The sequence below is a fragment of the Peromyscus maniculatus genome, chromosome 3 (assembly GCF_049852395.1).
Source record: "Peromyscus maniculatus bairdii isolate BWxNUB_F1_BW_parent chromosome 3, HU_Pman_BW_mat_3.1, whole genome shotgun sequence".
Taxonomy (NCBI): Eukaryota; Metazoa; Chordata; class Mammalia; order Rodentia; family Cricetidae; genus Peromyscus; species Peromyscus maniculatus.
In genome coordinates, this window is record NC_134854.1 from 61,133,152 (window position 1) to 61,157,045 (window position 23,894).

General features: G+C 42.7%; 1 protein-coding gene across 11 annotated transcripts in view; it reads right to left on the bottom strand.

Moving 5' to 3' along the window:
- The window catches only part of Nrf1 (nuclear respiratory factor 1), a 111,579-nt gene that overhangs the window by 59,298 nt on the left and 28,387 nt on the right, over positions 1 to 23,894 (bottom strand). For 5 of the 11 annotated variants that reach the window (XM_076566575.1, XM_076566572.1, XM_076566573.1 and 2 more), the window contains 2 exons: positions 8,362 to 8,518; positions 6,935 to 7,169 (listed from right to left, as the gene is read on the bottom strand). In XM_076566575.1, coding sequence (XP_076422690.1) covers positions 6,935 to 7,157 — 223 coding nt within the window. In that variant the 5' untranslated portion in view covers positions 7,158 to 7,169; positions 8,362 to 8,518. Of the gene's footprint in view, positions 1 to 6,786; positions 6,823 to 6,934; positions 7,170 to 8,361; positions 8,519 to 23,189; positions 23,258 to 23,894 lie in introns of all 11 variants that reach the window. The other 6 variants (XM_076566574.1, XM_076566568.1, XM_076566569.1 and 3 more) reach the window with 2 other exon arrangements.

Below are 23,894 nucleotides of genomic sequence, written 5' to 3' on the forward strand. Positions count from 1 at the left end.
TTTCTTTTTTTCTTTTTTCTTTTTCCTGGGTCTCACTACATAACTTAGACTAGTCTGGAACTCAAAATGATCCTCCTGCCTCAGCTCCCTAAGTGCTGGAATTACAGGTACCACTGTACCAAGCTAGCTATAAGGGGAAAAAATATTAATTGCACTGCCCCCTCCTGTTTTATTATAAATGGCAATATTTTAACAGAAGATCCGTCTTTGAATAAAATTTTGTGTGCAAAACAGTATTATTAACTACACCCATGATATACAGATTTCTAGAATTTCTCTATCTTACACAACTGAAATCATCTCTCCCCCTCTTCCTTTCTATTTTTGAGAGTCTCATGCTGGAGAGGCTGACCTTAGAGTTAAGTAATGGAGGATGACCTTGAACTCCTGATCCTCCTTGCCAGGTATGTGCTATTTCCCATCTAGTCTGCCTTCATGCCTGCCTTCTCTCCCTCCTTCCTCCCCTGCTCTGGAGCATGCTAGGCAAGCATTCTGGCTCTAACTACCAAGTTCTAACCCCAGCCCTGAAACGCTCTGTTGAACGGCAACTTCCCACACCTCCTTTCCCTCAGCCTGGCAACCATCTACTGGATGTTTCTCTGAACTTGGCTATCTCAATCCCTCACTTAAGTGGAATTATACAGTATCCGTCCTTCTGTGACTGGACTATGTGTGTTAGGATAATGTCTTTAAGGTCGCTTGATGATGTCACGTATGGCAAGATTTCCCCTTTTGAAGGCTGAGGTTATGAGTGTATGTGTTCATTTCCTCTGGCCTCTCATCTACAGAAAGATATCTAGGTTGTCTTCACATACTGGCTACTGTGAATAGGGATCAATATCTCTTTGGGATCCAGTTCATTTGGTTACATAGAACTGCCATATGATCCAGAAGGCCTACTTTTATCTTTAACTTCCTGGAGGAAACTCCACATTCTTCTACAGTAGCTTTATTTTATATTACCATGTGATGTACAAAGGACACGCTCTTGCCAACAGTGGTTCTCTTTGCTAACTTTGGCAATAGCTACCCTCTTAGGGGTGTGGTATCATCTCATTGTATTTTCTGTGACACTGAATATGAGATATGTCTCTTTAAATCCTTTGACCATTTTAAACTATCAGGTTGGTTTTCTCACTGTGTTGCTATCTTATCACGAAAAACTTTAAATGTATAAACAAAGCTGAAAGAATTTTAACAGTTCATCATACAAATCTACTCTCTATTTGTCAAACCATATGTCTTTTGATGCACTTCAAAGTAAATTGCAAATGTCAATATAATACCCTTAAAGCCAGGCGGCGGCAGTTCACACCTTTAACTCCAGCACTTGGGAGGCAGAGGCAGAGGCAGAGGCAGGCAGATTTCTGAGTTCCAGGACAGCTAGGGCTACACAGAGACAACCTATCTTGAAAAACCAAAACCAAACCAAACCAACAACAAAAATTATATATATATGTATTTATATATGTGTATATATACATATAAAACCAATGTCAGTTTGGGGCTTATGTCTGTGTGTGAGCATGTGCAGTGTGGGTGTACACTCCACCTTTCTGAAAGCATCTCTCACTGAACTTGGATTCTCAGATTTGGCTGAGCTGGCTAGCCGGTAAGCTTTAGGGACCCTGATTTGATCAATCTACAAATTCAAATATAAATTCCAATATGAGTGCTTTTAGAACTTGATAAACTAATCCCATTATGTAAATGTAAATACAAGGTCAAGAGTAAGCAAAGCAATTTGGAAGATACTCAACAGTGGTACTGATCCTATCACCTATCACTATAGCTCCAGTTACAGACCATGGGACAGCTCCTGGACAGACAAGCTCACATGAGTGAACTACAATGACCCTAGGCAGAAGACAAGGGTGAGAAGCGCAGGCTATCAGACATGGAGAAATCAGCTGTGGCTAGGGACAGGCCATTTAGACGGGTACTGTGAACGAACCCCACCTGGTTAGGGAGAATGAGAGACCGGACACAGCAACTCAGGGTGGGAAGCTGTGGTGCTCCAGCACACCCCGGTGTAGCATGGGATTAGTACTGTGGTTCAGCAAGGTACTCAGGAAGCCAAAATATGCCTGTCTTTGGTCCCTCAGCTCCCATCCTGTATGTATCTTCAGGGAGTGTTTGTCAAGTCCACTTGTGGAAACCTCAGCACTAGGGAGGTTGAGGCAGGAGGACTGAGAGTCAGAGGCCAGCGTGAGCCAAACAGATGGCTCAGTGGTTAAGAGCACACACTCCTCTTGCAGAGGACTCAAGTTCAGCCCCACTTGGGTTCCCAGCACCTAGATGAGTGTTCACAACTGCTTGTAACTCCAGCTCCAAGGACTCTATTGCCCTCTTCTGGCCTCTGCAGGCTTTGTACTCATATGCCCCACCCACCCCATATACATAATTGAAAATAAAATAAAATATTTCAAGAACACCATTTCAAAAAGAAACGCCACAAAGTTTTTTCTTCCCATGAAGCAAATGGTAAGCCTTTAGTAGTTCATGAGGAGTATTTTTCTTTTCTTTCTCTCTCTCTCTCTTTTTTTTTTTATTGGTTTTTTGAGATAGGGTTTCTCTATGTAGCCTTGGCTGTCTTGGAACTCTCTCTGTAGCCCAGGCTGGTTTCAAACTCACAGAGATCCACCTGCCTCTGCCTCCCAAGTGCTGGGATTAAAGGCATGCGTCACCACCACTGCTCAGTGAGGAGTATTTTTCGAATAAAACAGTATAAAGTCAGAGTGGATTAAAACATCAGAATAAGGCCAGGCAGTGGTGGCTGGTGGCGCACGCCTTTAATCCCAGCACTCGGGAGGCAGAGCCAGGAGGATCTCTGTGAGTTCGAGGCCAGCCTGGGCTACCAAGTGAGTTCCAAGAAAGGCGCAAAGCTACACAGAGAAACCCTGTCTTGAAACACCCCCCCCCCAAAAAAAAACCCAAAAAACAACAACAACAACAAAAAACATCAGAATATATCACTTGTAGCTGGATGTAGTCATGAATGCCTTTAATCCCAGCATTCAGGAGGCAGAGGAAGGTGGACCTCTGTGAATTTGAATCCAGCTTGGTCTATGTAGTGAGTTCTAGGAGAGCCAGAGCTACATAGTGATACTCTATCTCGAAAAAACAAAAAACCAAACAAATAAAAAAACCAAAAAGGATATATCACTTGTGGTGAAGGTATCATTTAACAAAAAAAATAACCATTTCAGTTATATGTATATTTGTTTATTTGAGGACAAATTATAAAATATATTGCTATAGGACACTGTCAAAGAGTTTGGAACAGGAATTGGTGGCTCACACTTGTAATTCCAGCTGTGAAGTCTGAGATAAATATCTACAAATGGCAAAATGTTCTGATTCTGATAATAAATGCAACAACCACATTATCAACATAACTGAATCTCATAAAAATACTGAATGAAAATGTCATTATGAAACCCATCAATTTGTACAATGCATATATATATATATATATATATATATATATATATATATATATATATGTTAATAATTAAATAAAGAAAAGAACCTAAATAAAGAAAAAGAGCCTAGCCAGCAGTAGTGGCACATGCCTTTCATCCCAGTATTTGGCGAAGGCAGAGGCAGGCAGATTTCTGAGATCCAGGACAGCCAGGGCTACACAAAGAAACCCTGTCTGGGGAAAAAAAAAAACCAAACAAAAAAACAAAAAACAAAAAACAAAGAAACAACAACAACAAAACAATCTGGGGACCCAGAAAGATGGCTCAGTGGGTAAAGGTGATTACTCCAGCTTAACAACTAGAATTCCATCTCTGGAACCATCTGGCAGACAGAGAGAACTGACTCCAGCAGTCCCCACAGCACACTGTGGCATGCATAATGCATGCAGACACAGTCTTCTGAAGGCCCGGACTGAACATGTTAAAGTAGCGGGAAGGAATGCCTGACAAAAGCTGGGTAGCAAGCATATGTGTTGGTCGTGTCGATTTTGTTCTTTTCTGTATTCTAATGTCAGGTTGTTTTTCAAGATTCAGATTTGATACTTGTCAGACAACTTGTCAAACCTCATTCTCAAGGTAGCAATTGTCTCTACAGAACATGTGACTCTTTCTCCTTCTATCCACTGCCTCAGAGAAAATAATTCAATTTTGTCTAAAATGAAGTACCCGGGGGATGGGAGAGGTGGCCCAGCAGGTAAGAGCACTGTTGCTCTTCCAGAGGACTCACCATTGTCTCCAGCACCCATACGGCAGCTCACAACCATCTCTAACTCCAGTTCTAGGAGATCAAACACCTTCTTCTAAGTTGTGTGTGCACCAGGCACAAGTGTGGTGCATATACATAAATGCAGCAAAACACTCATACATCTTTAAAAAAAAAAAAAAAAGCCAAACAAACAAAACCAAAACCCAGAAACATCAAGTCCTCTGAAATTGACACTGGAGACTAATACGGAAAAGGCTGACCATTCTGTGCATGTGTGCATGCTTGGTGCACATATGTGTGTTCCTCAGGTGCTATCCACACATCAGCCTGAAGAGTGGCAACTGGACTAGGCTACCTGGCCAGCAGGCCCCAGGGGATCCGCCTCTCTCTGTCTCCACAGTGCTGGGGTTCTAAGTGCAAGCCACCACGCCCAGCTTCTTACCTGGGTCCTGGAGACCAAACTCAGGCCCTCACCTTGCTCAGCAAGCACTGCTGATTGAGCCATCTCCCTAGGCCCTTAATTTTTTTTTCCTTGAAAACCAACATGATCAAGAGCTGTTCTAGGCTGAAGAGAATTAGAAACATTTTTTGATAGGCAACATAGTCATTTGACTTTTCTGAGTTGCCTTTTAGATACGATGATGCTACACACTAGTCCTCAGAAACCTTCTCTAGCAAGCAACCAATGTGACAAGTTGGGGTCAATCATAAACCCGGGCAGTTAAGGAGGCCCTCTGCCACCTCTGTGAATTCTTCTGCTCACTGTGATCGTGTGTGTGTGTGTGTGTGTGTGTGTGTGTGTGTGTGTGTGTGTGTGTGTGTGTGTGTGTGTACACCCAGATGCTTCTGCAACACTTCAGCCTGCAGAGCCCTAAGTCCTGTGCGGTTATCTTCTCCTCCTGCTCACAAAGCTCAGCTGCAATGGCCTCCTCCTTCCCGTTCTTCATCTGAAAGTCCTTAGTCAGAAATGCCCTCTTCTTGGCACTCCCCTGCACGTACCCTGCCACTAGTGGCCTGACAGCGTCTTCAGAAGTAAGCTCTGACCTTATTCAAAGAATCTATACCTTGTAGTACATATAACTACAATTCCTTAGTGGCAACTCATTAGGAATTTGAAGGGCCTCTGTTTTCCCAGCGGACAGATGCAAGACTCCAGTCCTTTCCTGTCTTGGGCTGTTCTGTTTGCTGTTTGTTGTGAGGAGAGGTCTCATTGTGTTGTCTAAGTTGCTCTTGAACACCTGAGCTCAAGTGTTCCTCCGCCTCAACCTCCTAGTGGAAAGGACTCCAGGCATGGGCCATTATACCTAGCCAGTGCTACCTCTTCCTCAGTCATGCTGGGAACGGAAGCCAGGGCCTCCCTCACACGTGCCAGGCAAGTGCTCAGCCCTGAACCAGTCTCGGCCCCCCGTGCACCATCCCCACTCTATGCCAACCCAGTGCAGCAGTGCAGCAAAGCCGTGTCTCGGAAGCCTCTTCCTTCCTAGGAGGGAACTGGCCTGGGCTCATTATGTTAGGATGCCCTCTTCTGGGAAGTCTAAAAAGTTCACAACATACATGTTACGAACACTGAAACCCAGTCTTCACATGCGAGCTAAGCAAGAGCTCCACCAGTGAGCTATACCCCCAGCCCCTCCCTTACTTTTTAAGTTCTCCTTTCCAGGAACAGCACAGTGGGTCATAAGTTATAGTATGAGATTATTATATGTTTCTTCTTCACCTTAATTAAATACAGCATAGTTTTAAAATGTAGTACTTTGGCCATTCCTGATCACTGGTTTCCTGCCCTGCATTTCCTAAATAAAACCCAAGCATGATTCATACGTGTGTCCTCACTATGATAAATACGCATTGTATACAGAATGATACAAAATACAGCCAGCTTTAAGTCAGCTGGTATCCTGGAAAACTTTAAATCCATAAATTGGGCTGAGACAAGGATCACTAGTGTTCTTGGTAATATCTAGCAAAAGTGAACAGAAACCATGTCCAGCACAGTACTTTAGACCCCAATTTTTTTTAAAAAATCATTTCCAAACACATCACAGAACATTCATTCACATTGTGACCGGCATATGAAACGAAGCACCAGCATAAACAAGACCTATCCCTAACAACAGGTAGCAACACATCCACAAGTCCCTCAGAAAGAAGAATTACCAAGTGAACCCACCGTAGACTCACATATCACTGTGGAAATCTAAAATCATAATAGACTTCCACACAAACTGGAACTTACAGTGCAAGTCCGGGCAGGTGCAGAAACCCACTCTCCTTACCAAGTCTAGGACTGAGATGCACTGCTCTGTCTAGCATGTGAAAGCCTGGGGTTCATCCCCAGCCAATACTAGACATGTTGTTCTTCACCTTAGAAATATTAAAATCTAAATATGTCAGCCCTTACATTTAATATAAACAGACACTCCGGCTAAAACCCAGAAGATTGGCAGAATGGATGAGAAGAGACAGCCAACGCCACCACACTAGCAGTAAGTGACCCCAGAACTCAACTCTCGCAGAACAGGCTAAAGTTGGAGATGCAGGCTTAAAATTTTGTGATGAAGGGCTTGGGGTGTAGCTCAGTGGTAGAGTACTTGCCTAGTATGTGCGAGGCCCTGGGTTTGATCCCCAGCACTGAAAAAAAAAAATGATGAAAAGCAGTGTGAGAGTGCTGAACCCCAGGCTCTTTCAGACAGGCATGAACCCACAGGTCACGGAAAGAGGAAGCTTCCGGTGCAAACCTTACCTGCAGCAGCCAGGTGGGCAGTTACCTCGTCAGCTGCCGTGGAGTTGAGGATGTCCGAGTCATCATAAGAAGTGTCCTCAGGGGAGGAAGGGGAGTCTTCATCGGCGCTCAGCATACTGTGCTCTGTGTACGTGGCTACATGGACCTGCTGCACCTGCTGGGCCACTGCGTGGGCTTCTATGGTAGCCATGTGTTCAGTCTGGGTCACTCCGTGCTCCTCCATCAAGATCTACAGCTATAAGAGAAGAGGAAGAGGAGGCAGAGGAAGGCGACTCAGTGTCCAACGCAACACAACGCTTACACTAAGTGGTTTTTAGAGCAGAGAAATGGACAAACCTCTGATTGTATTACTTACTTGACCACACCAAGGTATGGGAAATTCAAATGACATAAAATAGTAAAATATTTTTTATGTGAAATCATTTTGACAGAAATTCACTATTATTTAGAAACATTAACACACCAAATGGGACAGCCTCCCCAAACAATAGTTCAATTTGGTTGTGTTTACAAAACTGTGTTCCTGCCGGATGGTGGTGGTGGCACCCATCTGTAATCCCTGCACTCAGGAGGCAGCGGCAGGCAGATCTTCATGAGTTCAAGAGCAGCCTGGTCTACAGAGTGAGTAGTCCCAGGACAGCCAAGGCTACACAGAGAAACCCTGTCCCGAAACAAAACAAAACAAAACAACCCCAATAACTGTGCTCCTTGTAAGGCCTGAACGGAAACAGTGCCTGAGGTAGAAAAACTGTCTCTCTGTCACAGTCTCCCCTCCCATCTCCACAAGCTCATTATTCGTGAGGAAAAGTGAAGCAAACATGTACACAGATTTAAAATAAAACAGGTTTACAATGACACGATGTTTGTCTTTCTCATTTTAATATACCTAGACATTTTGACATATTAAAACACACAAACCTACCACCTTCTTTTAAAATAGCTATAGAATACTTTATTGTACAGCTGTGTTAATGAAGCAAGGCTGCTTCCAGATTTCAGCGCAATGAACATTGTCATATATGAAATTCTGTGTATTGGTTCCTAAAATGTTTTGTTTTGTTTTGTTTTTTAGAGTCAACACACACTTTATTCAGAGGCTTGGGGGAAGGGTGGAGAGGTCCACGCTGTCTGCTGTCCTCCACCGGGCAGATCTTCACCGTCGGCCGGTCGCTAAGAGCTTGTTTTGTTTTTTGTTGTTGTTGTTGTTTTGGTTTTTTTTGGTTTTTCGAGACAGAGTCTCTCTGTGTAGCTTTGGAGCCTATCCCGGAACTTACTCTGTAGTCCAGGCTGGCTTCGAACTCACAGAGATCCACCTGCCTCTGCCTCCCCAGTGCTGAGATTAAAGGCGTGCACCACCACCGCCGGCCCCTAAAATGTTTTTAAATAGAACTACTACATAAACTGGCAATTCAACTTCTGGTACTTACCCAGAAGAACTGAAAGCAGGGTCTCAAAGAGCTCTGTGCACACCCATGTTCATAGCGGCATTATTCACAACAGCCAAAAGGTGGAAGCTACCCAGGTATCCATCAATGGGTGAAGCAGAAACAAAACTCGGTACAGACGAACCACATATCAGTCCACCTTAAAAAGGAAAAAAATGCAAATTAGGAATAAAGGGGGTTTCCTCACCTTGATAAAGAACATCTATAAAAATGACTATACCCATTTACTTAAAGATGAAAAACTCTAAGGTTTCCCATTGAAATCAGGAACAAGACAAGGATGTCTCCGCTCATTACATCTTTTTGACATTACATTGGAACTCATAGCTTATGCAGTAAAAGACAGAAAAAGGAGACAAAAGAAATAAGGAAAAAGAAAGGAGGAAAGGAGGGGAAGAGAGAGAGGAGGGAGCAAAGAGGAAGGAAACAAGAGAGAGATCTCTGGGAAGGAAAAAAACTGTCTCTGCGTGGCATGACAGTCTGCGTGAGCTTTAATCAACCAAAGACTCCTGGATTTAACAGCAAGTAGGTTGTAAGATACAGGGTGGGTACAGAAATCAGTGTTTTCTTATATATCAACAATGGACAAGTAGAACTTGGAATTAAACATAATTTCTTCTCTATTAATGCCTCCTAAAAGTGAAATATCAGAGTATAAATCTACAAAATATGTATAAGAGCTACATGAAGGTGGAGGGAGGCAACGAAAAATGTTATGGTTTAGTTTTAGGTTTAGCACTATCCAGTTTTAGGTGTCTGTTGGGGGTCAGGGAACATATCTCCTGTAGTAAACAGGAGATGTTACAAATTATTTTCAACTTTTCATTTTTATTTCAAATAGACATATGAAACAATACATATTTATCATGTATAGCATGATATTTGAAAGTACATATATGCAATGGAACGGTAAAACCTAGCTAATTAAAACATGCGTTGCCTCATATACGTATCATTTTGGGAATGAAAGCATCTGACTTCAGTCACGAACTGTAGCCACCATGTTGTAGAATAAATCTCTACGAGGAAAACTACACAACTCTCACAAAGAAACTACAGGACTGAAGACAAAAAGGGTGACTGTACGCTCATGGATAGAAAGACACAACACAGCCAGGCACGGAGGCGCACGCCTTTAATCCCAGCATTTACGGAGGGAGAGGCAGGCAGATCTCTGTGAGTTCGAGGCCAGCCTGGCCTACATAGCTATTTCTAGAACAGTCAGGACTACATTGAGACTTTGTCTCAAAAAAAAAAAACAAAAACAAAAACTATTGGTCTCTTAATTCAACATTATCTTTTTTTAAAAAAGAAAATTATTGCCGGGCAGTGGTGGCGCACGCCTTTAATCCCAGCACTCGGGAGGCAGAGCCAGGCGGATCTCTGTGAGTTCGAGGCCAGCCTGGTCTACCAAGTGAGTCCCAGGAAAGGCGCAAAGCTACACAGAGAAACCCTGTCTCGAAAAACAAAAAAAACAAAAAAAAAAAGAAAATTATTTAACTTTATGTGCATTGTGTTAAGGTGTCAGATCCCCTGGAACTGGAGCTACAGACAGTTGTCAGCAGCCATGTGGGTGCTGGGAATTGAACCCAGGTCCTCTGGGAGAGCAGCCATTGCTCCTAACCCCTGAGCCATCTCTCCAGCCCCAACATTATCTTTTTTTGAGACAGGGTCTCCCTATGTAGCACTGACTGGAGGGCAACTTACTAGGTAGACCAGGCTGGCCTCAAATTCATAGACTTTATTCAAGTAAAAACTTTTATTCAGGGATGAAGAGATGGCTCAGTGGTGAAGGGCGGTAGATGCTTTTCCAGAGGACCCGGGTTCAGCCCCAGGTACCCACACCTAGTTGTAGAATAATAACTAACTACGTTTACAGGGGATCTGACTCCCTCTTGTGGTCTCTGAGGATATTATACAACACACAGGCAGACAAAACCCCACACACACTAAAAACAATAAACCCTTTGATCTTTGAACACATTAGGTATTAGGTGGCTATTTCCTCTGTATCAAAACTTTCCCTCCTATAAGGAGCAGGGATGTTCTTAGGCTAAGAAAATTGCAGAAGCTCAGAAAGTTTAGGAAACTTATAGATAATTCAAGGAGGCTCAGAAAGTTAAAGGACCAAAAGCTCCCTCTCTGAGGTCATGTGAGTAGTCATAATTGCTGAGAACAGGGAGTTCTTCAATGGAACCATCTGCAAGTCAAGCCAGGAGTCCCAGGGATGCAGTTTCCATGACTTATTATCCACACTAGAGTGGGCTTTTCAGTAATGCGGTGACCTTTCAGTTACCTATTCTGTATGTGAATCCTCACTCACACTCCTGTGAGAAACCCCAATAAACTCACTGGCTCACCAAGCTAGATTTGGGTGGAATCATGTCTCTAGTTTATTGCTGGTGCCATACCTGGAGTGAAAAGATATTTGTTTATATCTCCCCATGAAAGGTCACACAATAGTAATACACTGTCAAGAAAATAAGTCCAGAACAGGGAAAAGCATTTGCCAAAAGAAAAAGGAGTTATTCAAAATTTTAAAAATAACTAAAACTCAGCCAGGTGGCGGCGGCGGCGGCAGCAGCGCACACCTTTAATCCCAGCACTCGGGAGGCAGAGCCAGGCGGATCTCTGTGAGTTCGAGGCCAGCCTGGTCTACAGAGTGAGATCCAGGAAAGGTGCAAAGCTACACAGAGAAACCCTGTCTCGAAAAACAAACAAACAAAAACAAAATAAAACCAAAAAAAAACCAACCAAACAAAAAAAAAACACAACTCAACAATAAGAATATAACCAACTCATTTTAAAAATGGACAAAACACCTCACTAGGAAGATACAGTACAGCAGATAAGCATATGAAAAGTGTTGAATATCATGTTACCATGGAACTTACAGTAAACCACAGTAACACACACATATATAATACACAGTAATAACTATATACCTATTGCATGGGTTGAACTCCACACACAGTCCCTTGTCCTCTGCTGCCAGACCTCTGCATGTATGCTCCAGGGAGGGGCCTGTCCCAGTCAGCTCTGCCCTACGGCCTTAGCATCCCCACTGGCTGAAGCTGACATTTGTTAAACTAGCCAAGAAAGGCCTAACTTCCTCCCAAAGAGGTGTGATCCTGATGGAATCACATGGTGTGGCACAGGTCCGTTGTGTGACTGGTAATAAAAAATCGAGAATAAAATCTCAAGTCCAGAGGCCTTGCTCCTGATCTCTCTGAGGAGCTCTACCATGTGATTAAGAAAGTGATCACTGCTGGGCAGTGGTGGCACATGCCTTTAATCCCAGCACTTGGGAGGCAGAGGCAGGCAGATTCCGTGAGTTCGAGGCCAGCCTGGGCTGCAGAGTGAGTTTCAGGAAAGTCGCAAAGCTACACAGAGAAACCCCTGTCTGGAAAACAACAACAACAACAACAAAAAAAAAGTGGTCACTGCCCTAAAGCATCCCAAGAAGAACCGAAAAGGTAAGGACGATAAATCCAGCCTGATTCTGGTAGAGAGCAGAACTCACGAACTGGCTCATTACCAAATGGCTCATCACTCTAAGACTAAGCAGGTCCTCCCACCGAACTGGAAATAGGAGTCACCCACAGCCTCTGCTCTAGTGGTACAAATTCTGTGTGCATGAGCAATAAAAATCCCAAAAAAACAAAAACAAAAACCCCACAAACAACGACAAGAGTGAACTCTGTTTGCTACAGGAATGCTCACTCCTTGCTGGGTAGTCAGTCACCTTCAAAGACAGTTTCTCCCCAAACTGAACAAACGCTCCTACCATATGACCCCATAATTAAGTCCTTGGTGTTTAGTCAAAAAACCTGACAAACTCCATCTACACCACAATCCGCACACAAATGTTTACAGCGGCTTTGTCTGCAACTGCTAGAACTTGGATGCTACCAGATGTCCTTCAGTAAGTGACTGGACACAAAAGTTCTGTTCATCTAGACAATGAAATATTGTTCAGCACTCAAAAGAAACAGGCCATTGAGTTAGGCATGGTGACACACACCTATAATCCGGCACTTAGGAGGCAGAGACAGAAGCATCACAAGTCTGAGGTCAGTGTGGTCTACATATCAAATTCCAGATGAGCCAGAGCTATAGAGCAGGACCCTGTCAAGGGGTGGTGGCAGGGGTGAGTTCCCAGGACATGGAAGGGGAAAAAACAAAACCTTAAATGGATATTACTAGGTAAAGACCATCTAAAAAGGTTACACACTGTATGATTACAACTATAGGACATTCTAGAAAAGGCAAAATTATGCAGACAGTAAAAGGAGTAGGATTTCCAGGGATTGGGGGGGAGGGGGGGGACCAGGCAGAGCATAGTTGATTTTCACTAAATTCAAAGTCATAGAATGAACCATAAAGTAATATAGACTCTGGGTGATAATGGCATGTCAACACATACTCATGACAAGACTCAATGTACCGCCATCCTACAGAATGCCGACAGGAAACCTCTCTACCATCTACTGAACTTTGCTGTACACTTGAAACTGTTCTATTTGAAACTAGGTTATTCTGGTCTGAGCTTTTGAAATTTGGACATAGACTATACTATGTGAAACTTGAAGATTCTTTACTCAGTAAAACAAGCTGGTCACCCGCACCTTTAATTCCAGCACTCAGGAGGCAGAGCCATATAGATCTCTGTGAGTTTGAGGCCAGCCTGGGCTCCAGAGTAAGATCCAGGACAGGCACCAAAACTACACAGAGAAACCCTATTTCCAAAAGACAAAAAAACAAAAACAAAAGACAACAAAAACAACCAAACAAACCCAATGCAAGCTAGTCACAGAGACAAATACTCTGTACATGAGTCCATTTGGGCTCTACTTTATTTGTGTTTCTACGTGCATGGGGAGGGTGCTACAGCCTGCCTGTAGAGGTCAGGTACGTTCTGTTACCCTGGTTCTGGGGACTGGATTTAGAGGCCAGGCCTGTATGGCAGTGCTTTCACCTGGTGGGCTGCCTCCCTGGCCCTGTCGTCCATCTTTAGGAAGGAATTAGAATAGTCTACAGAAAAGCAGCTGGCAGGCTCGAATGCAAGCAGTCTGCAGAAAGGGTACACAATAACAGGAACGTGCTGAACATTACTGAACTGTGCACCGAAAATTTGTTGTTACAATGCTTTACCACATGTGAAAATTAAGATAAAGAATAAATGAGTAATTTCACAGCAAAATAAAACTTTCCTATCTTTACAAAAATTTGTACTGGATAACTATTAAAGATAAATCCTTGGCATTTCTGGTGGCTATGGCAGGTTAGGAGAAGAGGGCTGGCTCTGAAGAAGGGGGGGTTAGGGTCCCCGGCTGCTGAGGTGCTGAGTGGGCACCGGGCCTAAGAAGAGTCTCACACGCGAGTCTGACGCTGCGGCCGTGCTCTGAAAGTCACATGCTGTGATCCAGCTGCTTATGATCTCTGTTTTGGTTTTCAACTCATATTTAGTAGTTTAAAACAAAAAGATTCTTAGCTGGGTGCTGGTGCTCAGCCTTAATCCCAGCAGAGGAGGCAGAAGCAGGTGGACCTCTGTGAATTTGAGGCCAGTCTACAGGTCTTGAAAAACCAACCAACCAGTCCAACAAATAAAAAAACCACAACAACATCAAAAAAGGATTCTTGACAGAAAAAAGAAGAAAATTATGAAGATAAACTTCCTGGGCTGAACATATCAACATATGTATAAAGGTCTGACATGTATTTGAAGTTATGATTCATAGTTGAAGATTTAACTTACATCCTAACATCACCTCTCCTCATACAAACTGATGCAAATACAATGTAAAATTTGACTGTTACAGTAATACACAGCACAGCATTCTAGAACTTACCAAAAGAAATGGCAACCATACATATGCAGAAATACAACATTTATACCTATATGTAGAAAGAATATGATTATTCATATGAAATTCTTCTTTTATACGACTCTATTGTAGAAATCTCATTTTTCCTCTCTGAGAACTTCTAAAAACTTTAGTTCCTCTGGTAAGCTGCTCCCTCCCCCACCTTGTTTGTTTTTGAGATGAGGTCTCACTATGTAGCTTTGGCTGGCCTGGAACTTGCTGTGTGGAGTAGGCTGGCCCCAGATCTGCCTGTCTCTGTTGAGATTAAGGGCCTGTGCCACCATGTCTGGGGTACCTGATAAAATACTTACTCAACAGAGAGAAAATGAAGAAGAAAACAAATACTAGCATGTGGGAAATCTGAGTAAAGAGTATTTGAAGAGTGTTACATCATCTCTGTAACTTTTCTAAATGCCTGGAATTACGTATGGTATGTATTTATACTTATTTGCCATGACAGGGTTTGAACTTATGACATAGTTTTAAAGAAAAAAAAGTGGAGTGCCTGGTAGGGTTTCTTTCATATACTATCATTGTTGTGAGTTTTTCAAAAGTATACAGGACTTATCTAAAAAGTATAGGACTTATCTAAAGCACAATTTAATACACCAAGTCACACAAACAGAATATATAAGAGGAAGATACCAATAAAGTGTTATTTTTCCATTAATTTCACTGTTCTAGTCTGAGACAAATTGCTTAGGGCATTTTAGAATTCTGGGTACTTCAAAACTGTTTTTAAATGATTTGGGATTAGATGGCATCTAAACTGCTTTTCAAAGGGATTTGAAAGCTATGTGCTTGGCATAATGGATTTCAATCTTTGCTCCAGAATGCAGCTTGCAGCATAAATCAATAGGGCTGTCTGCTTCCCGGGCTTGTCACTTCTGCCTGGTGCCGGCCTCTTCTCTTTCCACCCCACCCCCCATCCGCCAGCTCCTCTAACCTCCTGTATTGTGGACACTCTAAAAGCAAAGGCAGAGGCATTTCTGCCTTCTCTGAACCTGAATGGAGTAGTTGTAAATACTGCTTTCACAAAACCATGAATAAGTAAAGTTATCTAAGTCAGTCATGACTAACATACACATGCCGCTGGAGATCACCAGATCTCCACTTCCATATTTATTTAACAGGGAAAAAATGAAGGAAACAGTCTACCACTCCCCTAGGTCAATTTTATTTTAAGATTCATTTGTTCTGGCCCAGGCATGGTACACACCCTACATCTCAGCACTCTGTTGGCAGAGGCAGGCAGATCTCTGTGAAGACATCCTGGTCTGACAGTGAGCTCCAAGCCAGTCAAGACTACACAGTGAACCCCTGCCTCAAACAAACAAACAACAACAAAAAACAAAAAAGATTTATTTAATTTATATCATGTGTATGAGTATTTTGCTTGCATGTATATGTGTACCACATGTCTGCCTGGTGCCTGTGGAAGCCAAAAGAGGGTGTCGGATCCCCTGGAAATGGTATCATCGGCAGTGTGAGCCACCATATGGGTGTTGGGAATCGAACCCAGGTCTTCTGCAAGAGCAGCAAGTGCTCTTAACCACTGAGCCACCTCTACAACCCCCTCTGCTCCCCATGTCAATTTCAGTAAAGGACTTTAGTTTTTACTCTCAAGGCATCAGATTCTCTGGCTAGCCAAAGTAATGGAAATTGCTAATGGGGGAAGATATGAAATACTGTGCATTTGAAAAGAGCAGACTCTTCCCAAGACACCCTGGACAAGTTACTTAATGATCACTAAGCCACAATCCTGTCACTGTTTATTTAAGGTAAGAGGAAGAAATACATAGTATATATCTTCCAAAGGATGATGTGCGGATTGAATAAATAGATCCTAGCAAAGTCTAGAACACAGTGCCCAGAACATAAGTGTTTACTGTTAATTATGACAATGCCAAAACCCTCAGGCTTTTGAGTCTATCTTTCTTAGCTCATTTCCCAAAGTCTCACATGTGCTATTAACTGTGCCTCAATTTCTTCATATCTAGACACCTGCTATCATACCAGGCTTTCTTGACGATATCTGAGAAGCTTATGTTATGACACCACATATTACATTAGTCTGAGCAATTAACACTGTTTTAGACAGGAAGTGAGAACATCAACACACCTAATAGAACTTTGTGACTGTGCACAAAATGGAGAAGAGAGAGGAGGAAGGAAGGGGTCAGGGGGATTGAGCTAGAACCTTCTGAACCAGAAAAGCAAAATTGCTCACCCGTCTATCCCATTACAGGCAGTGGTATTCAGCAAACTACTCAAAACGATTGAAATTATTCCTGGGGAGTGGAGAGATGGTTCAGGGGTTAAGAGTTATGTACTGCTCCAACAGAAGACAGAGTTTGGGTCCCAGCACTCACATCAGGTGGATTACAAGCACCTGTATTATCCACCTCCAGGGGTACCTGATGCTTCTGGCTTCTTTGGGTACCCATATTCACACACACATACCTACATACACACATCATTTTTTTTAAAGGGGTGGATCTTTGCTGGACATGATAGCAATACCTGTAACCCTGTACTGGGCAGGCTAGGGAATAAAGATCCAGCTTGGGCTCCATAGTAAGTTTAAGGCCAGCTTGATCTACATTACATCACTGGTTCTCAACCTGTGGCTCATGACTCCAGGGTTGAACAACCTTTTCACAGGGGTTGCCTAAGAGTATCAGATATTTACATAACAGTAGAAAAATTACAGTTATGAAGTAGTAACAAAAATAGTTTTATAGTTGGGGGTCAGCACAACATGAGGAATGGTATTAAGGGGTTAGAGCACTAGAAAGTTGAGAACCACTGATCTAGAAAATGAGACCCAGTCTCACTGTAAGAGGTGTTTCTGCTTTCTCCCTGCAGACCAGCTAAGGCAGAAGCAAAAGACAAGGACTGGGGATACAGCACCTTGGTGACATGATCTCTATACAGTACCTAGGGAGCTGCTGGAATCTGGAGGAGCCAATCAGGGGCTTAAATCAGTCGAATCCACACATAATGGATGAGATTAAGTGAAGAGTATTTACAAATCAAGGGAGAAGAAGGTCAGGCCAAGAAATCTAATCAAAGCATAACAAAGGACAGAAGAGAGCATTAGTCTAATCAATACCATTATCATTTCAAAAGAAACAAATCAGCGAGATCTTTCTAAAAATCCCAATCCAAGACTGTGCCCAGGGGTAAAGAGGCTCAGGTTACATCCCTGGGCACATCTGGAACCTAAAATTTATCATGAGACTAGAAATCACACTCAACGATCAACAAACTCTAATGTCAACAACAGAATTTGCTTCATGGGAAACAAAGTAATAGATCAAGCTTGTACCACAGCAGAAAAATTAACAATCATTAAAATAAATAAATAAATAAATAAATAAATAAATAAATAAATAAATAAATAAATAAATAAATAAATAGATAAAGCCAGCATGAAACTAGAAGCAAGGCTAAATGTGTCTTAAAACCCAGTGCTAGGAATTTAAGAACAGAAGAATGTGTCTACCAAGAGCCTCTCTTCAAAGAGTGCCAGCTAAGCTACAGAGAAAAGCAATTACCCTCCCCCAAGACTTGGGCTCTACGATTTAAAAAAAAAAAAAAAAAAAAAAGCCATGTTCATGTATGTTGTATTCGCTTTCTATTTGCAGACTTCAATTATAGAACAAAGTGCAAAGAAACTAAGCTGCTGAGCTGGCTCAGCCGGTAAAGGCATTTGCCCCCAAACCCGACAACCTGAATTCAATCCCCAGAACCCACATCTCCTGCAAGCTGTCCTCCGACCTCCACATGTGCATATGGCACTCCATGTGTGCACTAATGACATCCAACAGAACATGAAAGTTATGAAATAAAGCTGACACTAAGAGGCACGAGAGGGGGAGAGGTGAGAAAATAGATAGGGGCATTAACAGCCTATTTTTCAAGATGACGGGTGCAGAAGAAATAGAATATTACAATATAATTGTCAAAAAAGGAGCAGATAGGAAGGGAATAGTGGAAGTAATCCTCACACCTCGAAGAGAAGTCCACAGTGCTCAACACTGACAAATCAAGAAAAGGCGGTAGAGGGCCTGGTTCAATTCCCTTCACCACATAGCAGCTCACAAGCATCTGTAGTTCTAGGTCTTGGTGGACTACAATAGCCTGTACATATCTGTGGGTGTCACATTCCAAGCCTCTAGAGGATTCCTGAAACTGTGGACAGTGCTAAACCCTATATATTTCATCTATTCTTGTTTTCCTTTTTTTTTTGTTTTGTTTTGTTTTGTTTTTTCGGGACAAGGTTTCTCTGTGTAGTTTTGGTGCCTGTCCTCCCTCCAAGTACTGGGATTAAAGGCATGCGCCACCCCCCCCCTCACTACCCCCCCCCCGGGGGGGGGGGCTATTTCATCTACTCTTATACACACAGACCTATGATAAATTTTACCCTCTCGCTGGGCGGTGGTGGCGCACGCCTTTAATCCCAGCACTTGGGAGGCAGAGCCAGGTGGATCTCTGTGAGTTCAAGGCCACCCTGGTCTACAGAGAGCGATCAAGGAAAGACACCAAAGCTACACAGAGAAATCCTGTCTCGAAAAACAAAACAAAACAACAAAAACTATACCCCCCCCCGCCCCGCCACTTGTACGAAGCTCTTGAAGCGTTCCTCTGACCCCCTGCCCATATCACTACCCTCACAATTCTGGGCTACATGGCATGGCCACACTAGACAAAGGGTACTGACACACCTAGTGAGACGGAAAAGGATGGAGCCGTCCTTGTGTTCACTCTGCTGAGAACATTATGCAAGTTACAAGTTGTGGTCCCTCACTCTGGAATGTTCTGTGTCATGCTTTTAGACCAGAGGTAACTAAAACCATAGGAAACAAAACGGGGTGGGGTGGGGCTGCTGCTACATGCACATCTCTAGTGTCTACTGAAAATCAGTAGTGGATGGTGACCACAATTTCCTGCGCTGTCTATTACTACTATTAGTGTTGTGTTACCACTACAACACAGGCCCCAGGTCTGGAGAGTCTCCTTAACAGCCATCCCACACCCGCTCCAATGCAGATCCTCCCTGGCCAATACGGTGGTTCTGAGTACCCACTCGGGAGCCACAGCACTGCTCTGTCGCTTACTGACATCTTAGACAAGTTTCATTTGGTGTCTAGGCTGTAGTCTCACCATGTAAGTGCAGAAGGACAGATGGAATCACTGTGAGGACCAAATGAATTCTCTTTGTAGGTACCCAACTTGGGATGCAGCATGCAGTTAGTGATTCAGAAGCTCACATATAAGGGCAGTTAGAAAAGTGCTTAAAGTTATTCTATATCTCCTTTAAAGACACTAGTAGAAACGATGCTCACAGATCAAGAGTTCTGACCACACAAGGACCTGTATCAAAAAGCAAGTCTTATGAGTTGGCTGTTTGAAACCAGGAACTTATGCAGGGACACTTGGCTCAGTCTGGGAGGAAGGGACTGGACCTCCCTGGACTGAGTCTACCAAGTCGATCACAGTCCTCGGGGGAGGACTTGTCCTGGAGGAGGTGGGAATGGAGGGTGGGCTGGGGGTAAGGGGAGGGCGTGGGAGGGGGGAGAATAGGGGAACCCATGGCTGATATGTAGAACTGAATGGTATTGTAAAATAAAAAATATATATCACAAAAAAAAAAAAAAAGAAAAGAAAAAAAAAAAAAAAAAGCAAGTCTTGGTCTTGGAGGACGGGTAAAAGATACAGACACTTTCTAAAGGGAGGGAAGACAAGAGAGGGAGGTAGATGGTGGGGAGGAAGACAGGGATTTCCAAAATGTTTTAGAGTTCTTTGACTGCAATCAAATGAGAACCAGAACATTTCAAGTTGGTATTGCTAAAGTTGACGCACTAGAGGGTGCCACAGCCAAAGGGAAACTGAATGTAAAGACTGCACAGGAACTTCAAGTCCTTAAAATTTTCAACTAGAACATGCTTTAAAAAGTTAGGGCTGGAGAGATGGATCATTGGTTAAGTGTAACACAAACTGCTAAATGGTCTTTTAATTAAAAAACACCCAGAGCCAGATATTAAGGTAAATGCTGAAAGATCAGAGAGACAAAGGAACAAGCCACTGCCATGTCTTACCTCTAGGACTCCTCAGCCTGAAAAGGCTTTAGTTACTGTCTCCTCACGCCTTATATTCCTTTCTCTGCCCAGCCATCACTTCCTGTCTCAACCTTCCTAGTGCTGGGATTAAAGGCGTGTGACTTCCAAATACTGGGATTAAAGGTGTGTGCTACCACTGCCTGGCTCTGTTTCTCTCCTAGATTTAATCAATCTCATGTAGTCCTGAGTGGCTTTGAACTCACAAAGATCCAGAAGCCTTATATACCTTTCTCTGCCCAGCCATCACTTCCTGTCTCAACCTTCCTAGTGAGGGGATTAAAGGTGTGTGATTCCAAGTACTGGAATTAAAGGTGTGTGCCACCACTGCCTGGCCTCTATGTTTAATCTAGTGGCTTTTCTGGTCTCTGATCGTCAGGCAAATTTTATTAGGGTACACAATATATCACCACATTTCCCCTTTTTTGTTTAAAATAATAAAAGAAGGTTATAACTAATATAAGAAAAACTATATACAAGTACAAAAAGTATATATAATCTATACAGTCAAGAATTATATTAATAATGTCCAGTCCATAAATATTTGACAAATTCAGAGAAAATACTCCATTATTTATCCTATTTTGGTGAGTCCAAAATGTTGTACCTAATTCATGTTCTATCCTTAACTTGCATTACCAATCTAAAACTATCTTTTGATGTTTTTCAAACTTATACACTTTATACCTCTTTAGTGAGTTTCTTTTCTGAATATGTTAACTATCTAGTCTTCGACTCTGTCAGAGACCCAAGAATGAAATAATATTAACTGAGTAAGCAGGAAGTGCAAACAAGTGACTTCTAAAAAATGTGAGAAATGGCAGAAACAGCTGGCTGCCTGGACAGTCACCCAAGATTCCTCTGCAACACTGGGGCATCCATCTTCAGCCTACAGAGCTAGTGTATCTGACAGACTTATCTGTGAAGCAGGATATTCTGAGGGGCCTTCCTATCTTGACTTGGCAAGGTTCAGCAATCCTTTCTTTTGTGTCCTGCTTGTCCATTTGGACAGCATACTGTCAGCAGTCAAGGCAAGGGCACTTTCTTGCCCAGTGGAGCTAACTTTTGCCACAAAGAAAGTAAACCCTATATGAAGTTTTCTTCAATGCCCATCCTTCTCTGAAGTAGATTGGTGCTGCCGGGAACAGACATGTCTCATTGTCATCAAATGAAGGAAGGAAGGAAGGAAGGAAGGAAGGAAGGAAGGAAGGAAGGAAGGAAGGAAGGAAGGAAGGAAGGAAGAATCTATGTTTTTAAAACATCTTAAATGCCATATTCTGTAGATCTCTGAATGTGTTTGAAGATGACCTGTCTATCTAAAATATATCTGTTTAACCTTGAAAACATACCTAGTATGACTTACAAGTTTGATTGTAATGACTAACTACTATCTTGCATTTCTTTATATCCTAATTAGTTGGTAATAATAACTTTCAAGAACTAGCAATTTGCATTACCTTGTTAAATGAACTGTATAGGTACAATACCTTGAACAAGATTAGAAGTGTATGTACAGTATGTTCTAACAGTTAAGAGCCTTGCAATTCTGCTCTTGCAGAAGACTCAGGTTAGATTCCTAATAGCCCCATGGTGGCTCACAACTATCAGTAACCCCAGTTTCAAGGGACCTGTGGTGTACACACATACATGCAGGCAACACATTCATACACACAAAGTAAATACAAATCTTTTTTTTTTTTTTTAAAGCACAGTTAGGCTAACCCACTTCACCAAGTGCTTTAAAGACCTTGCCTACTCTTCTGCAGGTTCTAGATGGTGCCATCCAACAGAGCATTTAGCAGTGACATTTTGGTCTGCCATGTGCAAGGTAACAGCCACTATATACACCAGTGGCAACTGACCATATTGAAGTGTGATACTTTGACTTAGGAATTAAAATTTTCTAATTTAATTTTAATTAGTCTTCATGTTAATATGACTTCTGGCTTTCATATTGGATGGGGCAGTTTTACATTGTATTTTTACTTTGAGAAAGACTTGCTTCTAATCATAGGCCACTGTACATCATTGTTAAAGAAATTTGTAATGGAGAAATTCATACAACTCAGGCCAATCTGACATGATAATTCAACATAGAGATCTGAAGATTGTCAATGTCTCTTGCCACTCTGTAGATACAAATTCAAAAGCAATGCTGCCTTTTACTTCTTATAGAAGACCCTACCTACCCAATTCCTTGTGCTACTTTACTCAAGCAAATGCTTAAACTCCTAGGTTATAATAGCTTTTAAATTATGTGTGTCTGTACACATGTATATGCATGTGTGTCCTGGTGTCCACAGGTCAGATGGGTGTGTCAGAAGCCCTGAAGCTACAGTTACAAGCTGTTGTAAGCTGTCTGTTGTGAGTACTGGAACTAAACTCCAGTCCTCTGGAAGAGCAACAAGCACTCTCCAACTGCTAAGCCATTTATCCAGCCCCTAGAACAATTTTTACTAAAGTGTATATATATTAAGAGGCTGAACCAACAAGAAAGTAGGCAGTGTCATTTTTTAAAAAAAAAGGAGCAAATCCCATGCTAGCAAGACTTGCCAAGGGCTAAGTAACACTGTGAAGACAAGGTTGCCAGGACACAGGCAGCATCTTGAAAGAGACAGTCTCTGGGCCCAGAATGAAAGGGTGCTAGAGGCAGAGGCAACAGCTTGGCAAAGTACATGGCACGGCACAGAGGCATCAATGAGAAGCAGACAGCAGACATGGGGGAGTCTGGGACCAAAGGAGCACAGTCCTCTGGTGCCTTTCACACCAGATTCCTTAGCAACAACTTACTGTGCAAAAACCAGGGCTAACGCCGACCCACCTGTGAGAGGAAAGCAGGCTTCCACTCAGTACCACATTCCAGTTTACAGCCAGCGTCGGACACAGTGCCTTCAATGAAAGAGATGCCTGATAAATGTCAGTGACAGTCATAAAAAGGATTAGAAAAAATGTCGTCTTGCCAAATATGGTAGTACAGGCCTTTAATCCCAGCACTTGGAAGGCAAAGGCAGGTAGATCTGTATGAGTTCCAGCCAGCTAGAGCTACATAAGACCCTGTCTCAAAAGAAAGATAGAGGCAGGCGAGGAAAAGAAAATGTATTTTCAAACATGTAGGTGCTTAAAAAGCAGGCAAGTTGCCAAAGCTATCTATACTTAGTTTTAAAAGGCGGGAGAAGGGAAGTTTGGTATGACTAACCACTTGGTGACTGGGTCTAAATGTGGCTGCTTAGCTCTTCCAGCCTGGTCTGCACACTGAGTTCCAGGCCAGCCAGGGATACATAGTAAAACCGCATCTCCAAAGAGAGGGGAGTGGGAAGAAGAGGGAGGGAGGGAGGAGGGAAGAAGGAAAGAAGGAAAAAATGTATTTTCAAACACATGGATGCAAAAGCAGGTGAGCTGCTGAAGCTATACCTGTTTCAGGAAAGCTGTGGAAGTGAAGTTTGGTGTGATCAACCAACCACTTGGAGACTGGGTCTGAACACAGCCGCTTGGCTCTTTTTGTAGAGTAATTGTTTGTCTGCAGCTG